This window comes from Scardinius erythrophthalmus, assembly GCF_964197995.2.
Source record: "Scardinius erythrophthalmus genome assembly, chromosome: 7".
In the NCBI taxonomy this organism is placed as follows: Eukaryota; Metazoa; Chordata; class Actinopteri; order Cypriniformes; family Leuciscidae; genus Scardinius; species Scardinius erythrophthalmus.
Window position 1 is genome coordinate 45,506,617 of NC_138227.1, and position 13,440 is coordinate 45,520,056.

Genomic DNA, 13,440 nt, shown 5'->3' on the forward strand with positions numbered 1-13,440 from the left:
AGCTAAAGTTAAAGTGCAGTTAAAGAGTTAAAGTACAGTTAAAGAGTTCAAGTACAGTTAAAGCTAAAGAGTTAAAGTGCAGTTAAAGAGTTAAAGTAGGGGTGTGCGATATGACGATTTTTTATCGTGGACGATTAAAATGTCTCCACGATCTGCTTTTGAAGAAATATCGTAGAATCGTGCATTATATCTGTTCTGGCGCCTCTGTCCCGAACATACTGAACAACGCGACGTATATTCACATAAAACGTTAACGCAGCAGAACAGGAGACTGCAGTTCACAAAAGTTCATAATTTGCATGTGCTTTAATGCCTTGTCGGTTAAACATTTAATTCGCGTGCTGATGCGCTGTTCTAACGTATGCGTTTCTCAGCGCGTACATGTGAAGCTCACATGCACTAAAAGCCTGTCTACCAGCGCCTGGATACTGGACTAAGTTATCTTTCGAGTCTTATTGTGCTTATACTGTTAAATACACACAAGGTTTACATAAAGTCGGTTATGTCTAAAGTGAAAGCAAACTTGAGAAAATTGAGAGAAAAACTGCTTGTCAAATGCGTGTATATTAGACGCGTCGCGCGCAACTCTTTTAAAGAGACAGTATAGTAAACACGCTGCCGCTTGTCCTTAAAGGGATAGTTCACCCAAAAATAAAAATCTATCATAATTTACGCACTCTAATGTTGTTCCAAACCTGTATTAATTTCCTTCTAATATTTCTAATATTTTTCTAATATTAATATTTTGAAGAATGTGGCTATCCAAACTGTAGCTGGTCCCCATTGACTTCCATAGGAGAAAAATATATGGTAGTCACACTGGGGTACATCAACTGTTTGGTTACCCACATTCTTCCAAATAACTTTTATTTTCAACAGAAGAAAGAAACTTATTCGAGTTTAAAACAACTTGAGAGAGTAAATTATGATAATTTGAATTTTTAGGAGAACTATCCCTTTAATGTTAATAAAACAGAATGCAAAGAGAAAATCACTCACTGCTCTTGACTGATAACTTTAATAGTAGCTTTAATACGTATCAATGTATAATTTATACAGTGAAGTCTGTTTTTTTTTCATTTGTTCATTTAATTACTTCAATGCTACTGTTAAATACACCTACTGTAGCTGAAAACATAAAGCACTGTTTTGCCTATTTAATTTGTATATTAAGTTGTGTATATGTAATGTGTATCTTTAATCTTAATATATAATAACAAAGAAAATAATGACAAATATTTTTATCTTTGCCCCTGTCTGCCATTTTTTTATTTTTTTACCTAAGGCTTTGTTTTTAAAATATGGACATTAGTTTGGCTGTAATGCTCAGTCACAAAATAGTAAAACCAACATAAAAAGAATCGTGATAAAATCGTTAATCGTGATTTTCCTGAAAAAAATCGTGATATGATATTTTTGCCATATCGCCCACCCCTAAGTTAAAGTACAGTTAAAGAGTTAAAGTACAGTTAAAGAGTTAAAGTACAGTTAAAGCTAAAGAGTTAAAGTACAGTTAAAGAGTTAAAGTACAGTTAAAGAGTTAAAGTGCAGTTAAAGAGTTAAAGTGCAGTTAAAGAGTTAAAGTACAGTTAAAGAGTTAAAGTACAGTTAAAGCTAAAGAGTTAAAGTGCAGTTAAAGCTAAAGAGTTAAAGTACAGTTAAAGCTAAAGAGTTAAAGTGCAGTTAAAGCTAAAGAGTTAAAGTACAGTTAAAGCTAAAGAGTTTAAGTGCAGTTAAAGCTAAAGAGTTAAAGTACAGTTAAAGCTAAAGAGTTAAAGTGCAGTTAAAGCTAAAGAGTTAAAGTGCAGTTAAAGAGTTAAAGTACAGTTAAAGAGTTAAAGTACAGTTAAAGAGTTAAAGTACAGTTAAAGAGTTAAAGTACAGTTAAACCTAAAGAGTTAAAGTGCACTTAAAGCTAAAGAGTTAAAGTGCAGTTAAAGCTAAAGAGTTAAAGAGCAGTTAAAGAGTTAAAGTACAGTTAAAGAGTTAAAGTACAGTTAAAGCTAAAGAGTTAAAGTACAGTTAAAGCTAAAGAGTTAAAGTGCAGTTAAAGCTAAAGAGTTAAAGTACAGTTAAAGAGTTAAAGTACAGTTAAAGAGTTAAAGTACAGTTAAAGCTAAAGAGTTAAAGTACAGTTAAAGAGTTAAAGTACAGTTAAAGAGTTAAAGTACAGTTAAAGCTAAAGAGTTAAAGTACAGTTAAAGCTAAAGTTAAAGTGCAGTTAAAGAGTTAAAGTACAGTTAAAGAGTTAAAGTACAGTTAAAGCTAAAGAGTTAAAGTACAGTTAAAGCTAAAGAGTTAAAGTGCAGTTAAAGCTAAAGAGTTAAAGTACAGTTAAAGCTAAAGAGTTAAAGTGCAGTTAAAGCTAAAGAGTTAAAGTGCAGTTAAAGAGTTAAAGTACAGTTAAAGAGTTAAAGTACAGTTAAACCTAAAGAGTTAAAGTGCACTTAAAGCTAAAGAGTTAAAGTACAGTTAAAGCTAAAGAGTTAAAGTACAGTTAAAGCTAAAGAGTTAAAGTACAGTTAAAGCTAAAGAGTTAAAGTACAGTTAAAGCTAAAGAGTTAAAGTGCAGTTAAAGCTAAAGAGTTAAAGTGCAGTTAAAGCTAAAGAGTTAAAGTGCAGTTAAAGGGGGGGGGGGGGGTGAAATGCTATTTCATGCATACTGAGTTTTTTACACTGTTAAAGAGTTGGATTCCCATGCTAAACATGGACAAAGTTTCAAAAATTTAATTGCACGTTTGAAGGAGTATTTCTGTGGCAAAAATTGTCCTTCCGGTTTGTCACAAGTTTCGGAAAGTTTTTTTCGATTATGGGTATGTGTGACGTCAGATGTAACGGAATTTCCTAATATGGGTCCTAAGGGCACTTCTCCGGTAAGATCGCGGGCGCGCGCGCACTCGTAGACCAGAGAAAGAGAGCGAAAGCAGTTCGCCATCAAAGCGCCCTGCCCGGCTTTTGGGAAGCCAATGTCACCAAAGAAGTGTGTTTTTGGTTGCCAGGGCAAGACAACCCTGCACAGATTCCCAAAGAACCCGGCGTTAAGGCACCAGTGGATGGAGTTTGTTTTTCCTGAGCATAAACGGAGTTGTGTAGACTGTTTGTTCCCTGCATTTCGACGATGATTGTTTTATAAACAAAGCCCAGATCGACGGATTTGCAGATCGTCTAATGCTTAAGGATCAAGCAGTCACAATGATAAAGGTTCGGTGAGTAAAACTGCTTCTAATCTATTGTCTCTGTGTGTTGTTACTGGCTCGGCGGGTAAGCACAGCTTTAGCTTCGCCCACACGGCCCGCCTCCAGCCGCTCGTTTTTTTCCGGAAAGACTCGGTACATCCTATCTTTCTTAATATAATATAATAAAACTAAAGACTTTTTGGAGATATGAAGGATGCAATACTACTCTATAGGTACTCAAGATTAACAGGAGATTGAGTGAAAATGAGCATTTCACCCCCCCTTTAAAGAGTTAAAGTACAGTTAAAGAGTTAAAGTACAGTTAAAGCTAAAGAGTTAAAGTGCAGTTAAAGCTAAAGAGTTAAAGTGCAGTTAAAGAGTTAAAGTACAGTTAAAGCTAAAGAGTTAAAGTACAGTTAAAGCTAAAGAGTTAAAGTGCAGTTAAAGCTAAAGAGTTAAAGTACAGTTAAAGCTAAAGAGTTAAAGTGCAGTTAAAGAGTTAAAGTACAGTTAAAGAGTTAAAGTACAGTTAAAGAGTTAAAGTACAGTTAAAGCTAAAGAGTTAAAGTGCAGTTAAAGCTAAAGAGTTAAAGTACAGTTAAAGCTAAAGAGTTAAAGTACAGTTAAAGCTAAAGAGTTAAAGTACAGTTAAAGCTAAAGAGTTAAAGTGCAGTTAAAGAGTTAAAGTACAGTTAAAGAGTTAAAGTACAGTTAAAGCTAAAGAGTTAAAGTGCAGTTAAAGCTAAAGAGTTAAAGTACAGTTAAAGCTAAAGAGTTAAAGTACAGTTAAAGCTAAAGAGTTAAAGTACAGTTAAAGCTAAAGAGTTAAAGTACAGTTAAAGCTAAAGAGTTAAAGTGCAGTTAAAGAGTTAAAGTACAGTTAAAGAGTTAAAGTACAGTTAAAGCTAAAGAGTTAAAGTGCAGTTAAAGCTAAAGAGTTAAAGTACAGTTAAAGAGTTAAAGTACAGCTGAAGAGTTAAAGTACAGTTAAAGCTAAAGAGTTAAAGTGCAGTTAAAGCTAAAGAGTTAAAGTGCAGTTAAAGAGTTAAAGTACAGCTAAAGAGTTAAAGTACAGTTAAAGAGTTAAAGTACAGCTAAAGAGTTAAAGTGCAGTTAAAGCTAAAGAGTTAAAGTACAGTTAAAGCTAAAGAGTTAAATTGCAGTTAAAGCTAAAGAGTTAAAGTGCAGTTAAAGAGTTAAAGTACAGCTAAAGAGTTAAAGTGCAGTTAAAGAGTTAAAGTACAGTTAAAGAGTTAAAGTACAGTTAAAGGTATATTTCAAGTATAAAAATTAACACTTAGATAGTAGTATACTTAAAAGTGCACAAGTAAAATATAAATAGTAAGCTCTAAGTATGATGTTAGGTTCACTTAAAGAAAAAGTATACTGGCCGTATAAAACTACTAATCTATCAGTTCACTGACAGTACACTTCAAAAATGTATTTTCAGAAACTAAAAATGCGCTACAAGTACTTAACTAGAACACTATCAGTAAACCTATACACTGATTTGTAGTATTTTTAAAACCTTAGTAGTAAACTTTGAGTATACAACTAGTTTACAACTGTTACACTTAAAGTATACCTAAAAGTGTACTGCTTTATACACTAAAAAGTGGGCCAATTTAGTCCCACGTATTACTGAAACAGTACACTTACAAGTCTACTACTATTTGATTTTAGTATGCTTACTTAAAGAATGAATACTTACACTATACTTGAACTTTACTTAGCTATACTTGAACTTGGAGTATACTTGTTTTTTGTCAACTCTAAACTTACTCTGAAACTCGTTTGTCTTCAAGCTCCACACAACACAAATCATGACAAACTGAGTGGGTTAATTCAGTCATCACTGAAGAGGAGGAAGAAGAAGAAGAGGAAGAAGAAGAAGAGGAAGAGGAAGAAGAAGAGGAAGAAGAAGAAGAAGAAGAAGAAGAAGAAGAAGAAGAAGAAGAAGAAGAAGAAGAAGAAGAAGAAGAAGAAGAAGAAGAAGAAGAAGAAGAAGAAGAAGAAGAAGAGGAAGAGGAAGAGGAAGAAGCCAGTATCATCTCGGTTTGGACTCGAGTCACACTGGTTAGTGTGAGTGACAGAGTCCAGATGCTGCACACACTCTGTCTAGTGGCATATGTGCATTTGGACTCACACTCCATCACACACATACACCTGAGAGACTGCACACTACAGAGCTCGACAGCAGATCTGTGATTGGTTGCTCTGTTCAACACTTGAGCTGAATGTAGTGCGATGGTCAGATCATCATGGCAGCTGTAAAGCTGGATCGACTGGATCTCAGTATCAGCACAGACTCAGTGAGACGCTGGCGCTGATGCTGAACTGACACTGGACACCGCAAGAGTGGACACACACACACACACACACACACACACACACACACACACACACACACACACACACACACACACACACACACACACACACACACAGCACTCCGCATGAAACCCTCACCGCTTTAACCCTTCACCAGACACACACACACACACACACACACACACACACACACACAGCACTCCGCATGAAACCCTCACCGCTTTAACCCTTCACCAGACACACACACACACACACACACACACACACACACACACACACACACACACACACACACACACACACACACACACACACACACACACACACACACACACACACACACACACACACACACAGCACTCCGCATGAAACCCTCACCGCTTTAACCCTTCACCAGACACACACACACACACACACACACACACACACACAGCACTCCGCATGAAACCCTCACCGCTTTAACCCTTCACCAGACACACACACACACACACACACACACACACACACAGCACTCCGTATAAAAACCTCACAGCTTTAACCCTTCACCTGACACACACACACTCTCACACACACACACACACACACACACACACACACACACACACACACACACACACACACACACACACACACACACACACACACACACACACACACACACACACACACACACACACAATATGAAACCCTCACAGCTTTAACCCTTCACCAGTCTGCTCAAACACACACACATTTGAGTGTGTGGTGAGAGGTAAATTGTCCAGGATTACAGTAGGCACTGACCATGAGAAAGAAATTACTGTCACTTTTATAAACTATTACAGGCACATATGTGAGATAATGAGGTGGAAGGGGCATGATCTGTTAATATATATATATATAGGCATGTGATGGTATCAAATGTTCACGGTAATGTCTGAAGCTTGTATCACTGTGCTCGTTATGCATGGATGAATAGTTCACTATCAGATCAATAAGACGCGTTCAGGAAATAGATTTCCATTTAACATGTTCCAACATTCCAACTTTAATGAACTTAAACCTGAATAATTTGAACATGTGCAGAGGGTTAGTCTGTGAATGCAGAAGGTTTGAGCGGGCCGCCCAGGTGAGTGAAGTTGTTCTGTGTGACCGTGTGATTCCTTAAACACAGCTGAATACACTAGAACTGTTAATGTGTGTGTGAGAGAGGAGGATCCACTCACCCCGGTCTTATCACACAGTCTGAGCGTGTGGAAGGAGCCCATGGCGAACAGCTCTCCGTCAGGAGCCCAGGCCAGTGCCGTGATGGGGTACTCATGCGGAGCACTGGAGAACAGGAGCCGCCCGTAGCTGTCCCACACCTGGAGGTCAGAGGTCAACACTGCTCAGCACGGACCACATCACAACACAACCATTCTGCACTGAAAGAGGTTCTTTTCAGCGGCTAGCTTCTACAAACATGAGTCATGTGGTTAAGCAGATCTCGTTCAGTACCAGTGTACCCATGATTACCGGTGATAATGTGATCAGAGCAAATGTCACTCATGAGGTCATAACTCGACCCTCTAAAAATAAAAGGCATTACATAGAAAAATTAAAGACAAATATCTGTAGATTATGTTTTTTGAGCAGGTAAATATCTATCACTGTTGTTTTGGCATATTGAACAACAATTGTAAAAGTAAGTTAAGTTGTAAAACTAAAACAAGTCGAGCACAGGGTCATTTTTGCGGCTGACCTTATTGCATATGCATGTGTAGGAGTTTCAGACGCAGTATTTATGGGAGGAGAGGATTTAAATGAGTAATTAAAGGAGATTGACTAAGGTTTGCTCTGGTCAATGTACTGGGGCCGGTTTCACAAAGCTATTTTAGACCGTTCTATAGTGTTAGACAAGTCTAAAATGTGCTCATAGACTAAAGACTGACTTAATTTAGAGCAAAAAAATGAGACCCCTTACCCCAGCCAAAAGACAAGGGAAAATGGCTCATAATTTAAACATTTCTTCTTGTTACTACATTCTCCGCTAAATTTCCCAAGTAAAATGTCCTTGTAACTGTTATACTCCTCCAACAAACACATATTTTCCACTGGGGTAAACTGCACTGAGCGGTTGAATGTGCTTACTCGATCCGCCATGTTTTTTGTTTTGAAAAGTGTCTTATTTTACCCAGAATGCATTGCAGTGTAGTCCTACTTAAGATAGTCAGAGTCTTAAGTGCTTTGTGCAGCGGTCTGATTTAGATGTCTATCTGAAGTCTGACTATCTACTATATCTAAGCCATAGTCAAAGTCTATCTTTGTGAAACCGGCCCCAGGTGTTTGAGCCGTTATTTTGAGCTGATTTGTGCTGCTCTTGGTAGATTGTGTTGGTCATTATAGAAATGATCCGGCTGCGTGTGTGTGCTTTCATTTGTGTTATCAGTAGATCACGCGCCGCACTCTTAAATGGGGCTCTCACACTAATGCGCCCCGTCTAGTGAATCTGGCCCTTGGAGTTATCTCCATCTCTGAAGAGCCAGTCTGGCATTGATGTGAGCTGCATCACTGCCACGCTCTGCCACTATGTTCTGTTTTACCAGCGGATCATGGCCACTGAAACCGGAGGACAGCTGGAGTGTTTGTGTCAGGCTCCTGGAGTGTGAACACCCGTGATGAATGCTCTGCACTGGGGTCAATAATCTGCACTGCAGCTTTAACAGTCACCATGTCACAGGAGCATCAGTGAACCCAGTGATCGGCCTCAGACGCCCTCTGCAATCCAGTGTGAAGCGGCCTTTACTGTCTTCACAGAAAGCAAGACGACAACAGTTCAACTCGAGGGTATTGCATTATCATGTGCTGACCTTATATTTGCAGTCTTCTCCTCCTGACAGTATGAGATCATTGACGGCACTCCAGTCCACCTTCAGGATGACTCCATCATGAGCTTTCCACTGCAGACACAGAGCACAATCACGAGTGCTGTTTATTACACACAGACACACTGCATTCAGTGTATATGCTCAGTTATGTTGTCAGTTCATGCATCTGAGATTTGAGCTACAGGAATGATTGTGTGTCTTGTTGAGAAGAGCTGTGCTTCTGAGTTTGACCAGAACACTCAGAAACACATGCACAGCATCAGCCTATGACTGTCATTATGCTCCAGTGGGCATTTGTAAATGTACATGAATACACCAAAGTGGTCTCGATGACATTAAAGTGTTAGTTCACCCAAACATGTCAATTCTGTCAGTAATTACTCTCCCTCATGCCGATCCAAACCCATAAGACTTTCCTTCATCTTCAGAACACAAATGAAGATCTTTTTAATGTAATCTGAGAGCTTTCTGTCCCTCCATTGACAGGCTATGTCCACTTTCCCAGAAAGGTCGTACAGACATCATTAAAGTAACCCATGTGACTCAGTTTTATAAAGCAGCGCGAGAGCTTTGGTTGTGCAAAAAAAACATAATTTACAAAATATTGATCTCTGACGCACACTTACACGACAGCAACAACGCACATCAACACAACATGCAACGCAAGCGTCGCGGTGCTCTCCTGAACGCGGGCTGGAGATTCATATTGTCAAATATAAAACCTCATTAAACTGAGGATAAACCACTGGAGTCACATGGATTACTTTAATGATGTCTTTAGTCGTTAAAAGTAATTTTCCTTTTTGAGTGAACTAACCCTTTAAGCATAATTTGACCATGGGAATGAGTTTGATTAAAACAGTGTGATAGCCATGTTGAGCCATACCACAGCTCCCATAATGCTGATGACGAAAATGATGATGATGATGAGTGTAATGTTCACTGCAGTACAGTGAATATTGTATGTATAAGCTATGTATGCACAGCCTGAACACATGTGCACACATCCTAATCTAGATTCTGTTCTCTCTAGAAACACTGCGCGCACACACACACACACACACACACACACACACACGCGCGCGCGCGCGCACACACACACACACACACACACACACACACACACACACACACTCTGTTTTGTTTCCAGAGATCTGATCTGAATGCGTGGTGTTGTGTGTTTTTGCTGAGTTAATGTGACCCGACTGTGACCCCCACCCCTGGGTCTGAGGAGAGGAGGTCAAGGGTCGTGCACTATAACAAAAACACAGACATATCTCTAGCCATCCCATCCAACTCAATCATCACAGTTAGTTATGTGACATGACTACATCACCGTTTACCCAGCGAACGCACAGCATTCCCCTAACGTAAGTATTGGGTTCATGTTTGGTTATGTATGGGAACTTAATTATGTTCTGTTTATGTTTTTACGAGCATAAAGTCCCGTTCCAAAGACATGGCAGGGAGTTTAAAATAACTGATAGATATACTAGTTCTGGGTCAAACACATGTCAGATTTCTTCACTGCTCTCTTCTCTCAGCGGTCTGTTGTGTTACTGAGGGGACAGTGTATTTACACACTCATCTCAACACAACTCTCATCAGCGTAATGTTCGCTAACAGCACACCGTTGATCAGGTAAACTGAACTTCTTCTAAATGATTTGTGTGCAGCTCACAAGAACAACACAACAGAAAAATGGTTCCTCCCATTATTTGAGTTACACAGCCTCATTTTTATCTCATTAGGACTGTAAACTCAATCAAATCAGGTAAAATAAGATTTTTTTGCCATGGCTCTGAGAATCGATACCCGAAAACTTCTACTGGTAAAGAAATGGGTAACTGTTATATTGCTTACACCTAACCGTGATTATGTAACTGTTTACAGATAATATAGAAACTACTCGTGATGGGCTGTGCTTTTTCTTTGACTTAAACATGTTTGCCAACTTTCATCCACCTGGTGTTGTTAGGCTGGGCAGAGAGTGGCGTATGTTGAGATGCCGCACGTGTGTGTCAGAGATGGTCCTGATGGTGTGTGAGTACCTGCAGGACTTTGGAGCTGGGCTGCAGTGGCTTCACCACCAGCTGCCGACCCGACGTGTACAGAACCCGTCCCGAGTCTGGAGCCCAGGCCACCGAGTACACCGGCGTCCCTGTCAAACACACACACACACACACGAGCAGGGAGTTAAATGTGAACCTTAGGAAACAGCTTATTCCAGGGGTTTGCTGTTTTTCTTACGCCGATTGAGGGATCAGGAGGAAGCGGTGCAGCACACCTGGGTTTCTGCTGAAGAACGCATGCGGTCAAGAGTGTGTGTGTGTGTGTGTGTGTGTGTGGGATCACTGAAGTAAGAAACTGTGCGGCGCAAGCTGCTCACTCCACTAACACAACGCATGTACACGTGATCGCCGTCTTCAGATGCTTTCTTGCGATAAACATTGTTCTGGTGTGCATGTGTCTCTCAGAGAGTGAGTGAGAGATGTGGTCATGTGAGCCGCTCCAGGTGTGTGTGTGTGTGTGTGTGTGTGGTGTCCTGCTGACAGGAGGCTGTAATGAGTTTCCTCTATCCCTGCTCAAACACACTGCCGGAGTGAGCTCTATCTCAACCAAATCCTCACTTCTTACCCCAACCTGACATGCATCTTTTTTTAAAGTCTCCCTGTAGTCAATCAGTTCATCCCTTAAAACTCAATCTCCTATCTCTTTCTGAAGTCGCAAAGCAGAGATATCTGGGATAAAGTTTTAGAAAGTTGAACATAAACCTCAAGAATGGTGACAATCAACAAATGTAAAAACATGAGCTCTTAACATCACAACACATCAAATAACTAACAATGACGACTAAACAACAACAAAGGTTTGAAAAGTCAGCAAACTGTGAAACAATGATCCTATGATTAATTCGTGCTGCAGTGCATGCTGGGAATGTTTCAGCAGTATTGTTCAGACAATTCTGTTTGGGTCGTTGGGAATTCTGTTTGGGCTAACATGTGTTTTTATGTGTCAAGCTGTTCCATAAGTGTGTGTGATGTCTCGCAGCAGCAGAGTTAATCAGAGTTACTCAACTCTACATGAGGTAATCATGCTGGACGAGTAAATTAAACACAAGTTCTACTAATCTCTCTAAGTTCACTCAGTAAACAGTGGGCTTTACGGTCCGCTGTGAGTCAGTGTAGTCATCATAAAGCTCATTATACTGCAGCTCTAGTGATCACACTATTGAGCAGAGCAGTTCTCTCTGACTGTCAGACGTCTGAACCAAACACGGGTTTTAAAGCTTTATATGATGTCCAGGATTTTCTTCTGCTGAAGTTATGATGCCTTTGAACTGATTTGTGCGCATTTAAATCGTAATCAAATTATTAAATAAAATGGACTTTAATGGAATTAAAAGACTGAATGTGTAAAGTCCCCCTGTGGTGAAATCCAGCTTTTAATGTTGTTTATACATGTCTATGTGGTGTTTTTAATGTGCTTTAAGACCAACCATGAGTGTTTGTGAGTTTGTGTGTGTGTGTGATGGGTAGGTTTAGGGGTCGGGTTAGTGTGTGTGTGTGTGTGTGTACCTTGTTGGGCTAGAGTTGACCTCAGCATCCCACTCTTAGACCAGATCTTGAGCTGTCCATCTTCACCAGCTGACACACACACACACACACACACAGAGAAAAATAACATCCTTGTAAACAGTCTACTATGTAAATCTGACCTGTGTGCTTAAACTCAGCTGGTACCCATTTTTCTTTAATAATGTGAAGTAGTATAACCAACAAAGAAATAAACTAAAGAGTGGGACTTGACCTTATCTATGAGGAACTAACTGGATGATGAAAAGCGTCTCTGTGTGACAAGAGCTTCACAACAACTAATCTCACAGTTCATTGTTCATGTTGTAAGACTACAGTCGTCTTCGTCTTGCTCACTGAATGCATGACTTCCAATCACGGTTTTGATCAAACTGTTCAAATAGCGACTTTATTTATTCATCATTGACACTGACTGTCAGTTACAATATCACTTCCCTTCCAGTGGCTATGAAACAATGTGTATTGTGAAAAGTGTTATACAAAACACAACAGACTTGAGTTGGCTCATGTTGGTGGGGGGGTCATACAGTCATAAAGTCATACAGGTTTGGAACAACAGGATCAGTAGAGGTCAGTCGAAATGAACTATAGTATCCACTTAATTTCATACTTCCTACAGAAACAGATTCCTAGCAGTTCAGAGCTCAAAAACACAGCAGACAATTGTCATAGACAGGCTAAATCTTTTTTTTGTGTGTAATTTATAACAATTACTATTAATTTTCATGAACACAACTTTCATTAGACTTGTCTGCTTTTATCCAGTGAGAGTGTGGTTTCATCATTGGTGTGTGTGTGTAGTGATGAACCTGTGATGAGAGCGGTCCCGTCATGATTCCAGCGTCCAGCGAGAACGGCTCCCCGATGCGCCTCCACGCTCTTCTCTATGCGGCCCGATTTAGACACCAGGTGGAGTTTACCTGCACAACACAACAGCACACCGTCCAGTGAGAGCGAGCACACATCCTCTGATCACACACACTCGATGAGTAAGACGGTGACCAAACTCTGCATAATTCACAGCGAGAACAATAACTAATGATAACTCTATTTAAATACTTCAGCTTTTTGATGTCCGGTGGAGTCTGATTGGCTGATCCAATGATAGTGTGTTGTTATCATTGCACCCGTGGTGTGGACTTCCCTATTCCCACAGAATAATTCATAAACCTTTATAGTTGTAGTTATCATCCTCAGTGTGAACGGGTCTTAAAGTCCCCCTGTAGTCCCTTAAAACTCATCTTTGATCACCAAAATTACATTTTAAAAAAATTTTTTCTTGAAAAAAATATCTTCATGCCTTTAAATATCTTGACTGTAACTCGACACCCTTGCCTCATTTAGTATGCGTGGGTCTATGAATATGCAAATGAGCCCCGCCTCCACTCACTCACTCAGCTCAGAGATCCACTGGTTGACGATCACACGTTGATCTGATTGGTTACAAGGTAGTTTGTGACGTCAGAAACACCAGCGATTTCAAAGCGTGTT

At 39.7% G+C, this 13,440-nt stretch overlaps 1 protein-coding gene across 1 annotated transcript in view; it reads right to left on the minus strand.

Moving 5' to 3' along the window:
• The window catches only part of ift80 (intraflagellar transport 80 homolog (Chlamydomonas)), a 53,460-nt gene that overhangs the window by 34,837 nt on the left and 5,183 nt on the right, over positions 1-13,440 (minus strand). The window contains exons 4-8 of the mRNA XM_081370724.1: positions 12,759-12,869; positions 11,932-12,000; positions 10,405-10,514; positions 8,336-8,425; positions 6,713-6,850 (exon numbers count right to left, since the gene is read on the minus strand). Coding sequence (XP_081226850.1) covers positions 6,713-6,850; positions 8,336-8,425; positions 10,405-10,514; positions 11,932-12,000; positions 12,759-12,869 — 518 coding nt within the window. The remainder of the gene's footprint in view (positions 1-6,712; positions 6,851-8,335; positions 8,426-10,404; positions 10,515-11,931; positions 12,001-12,758; positions 12,870-13,440) is intronic.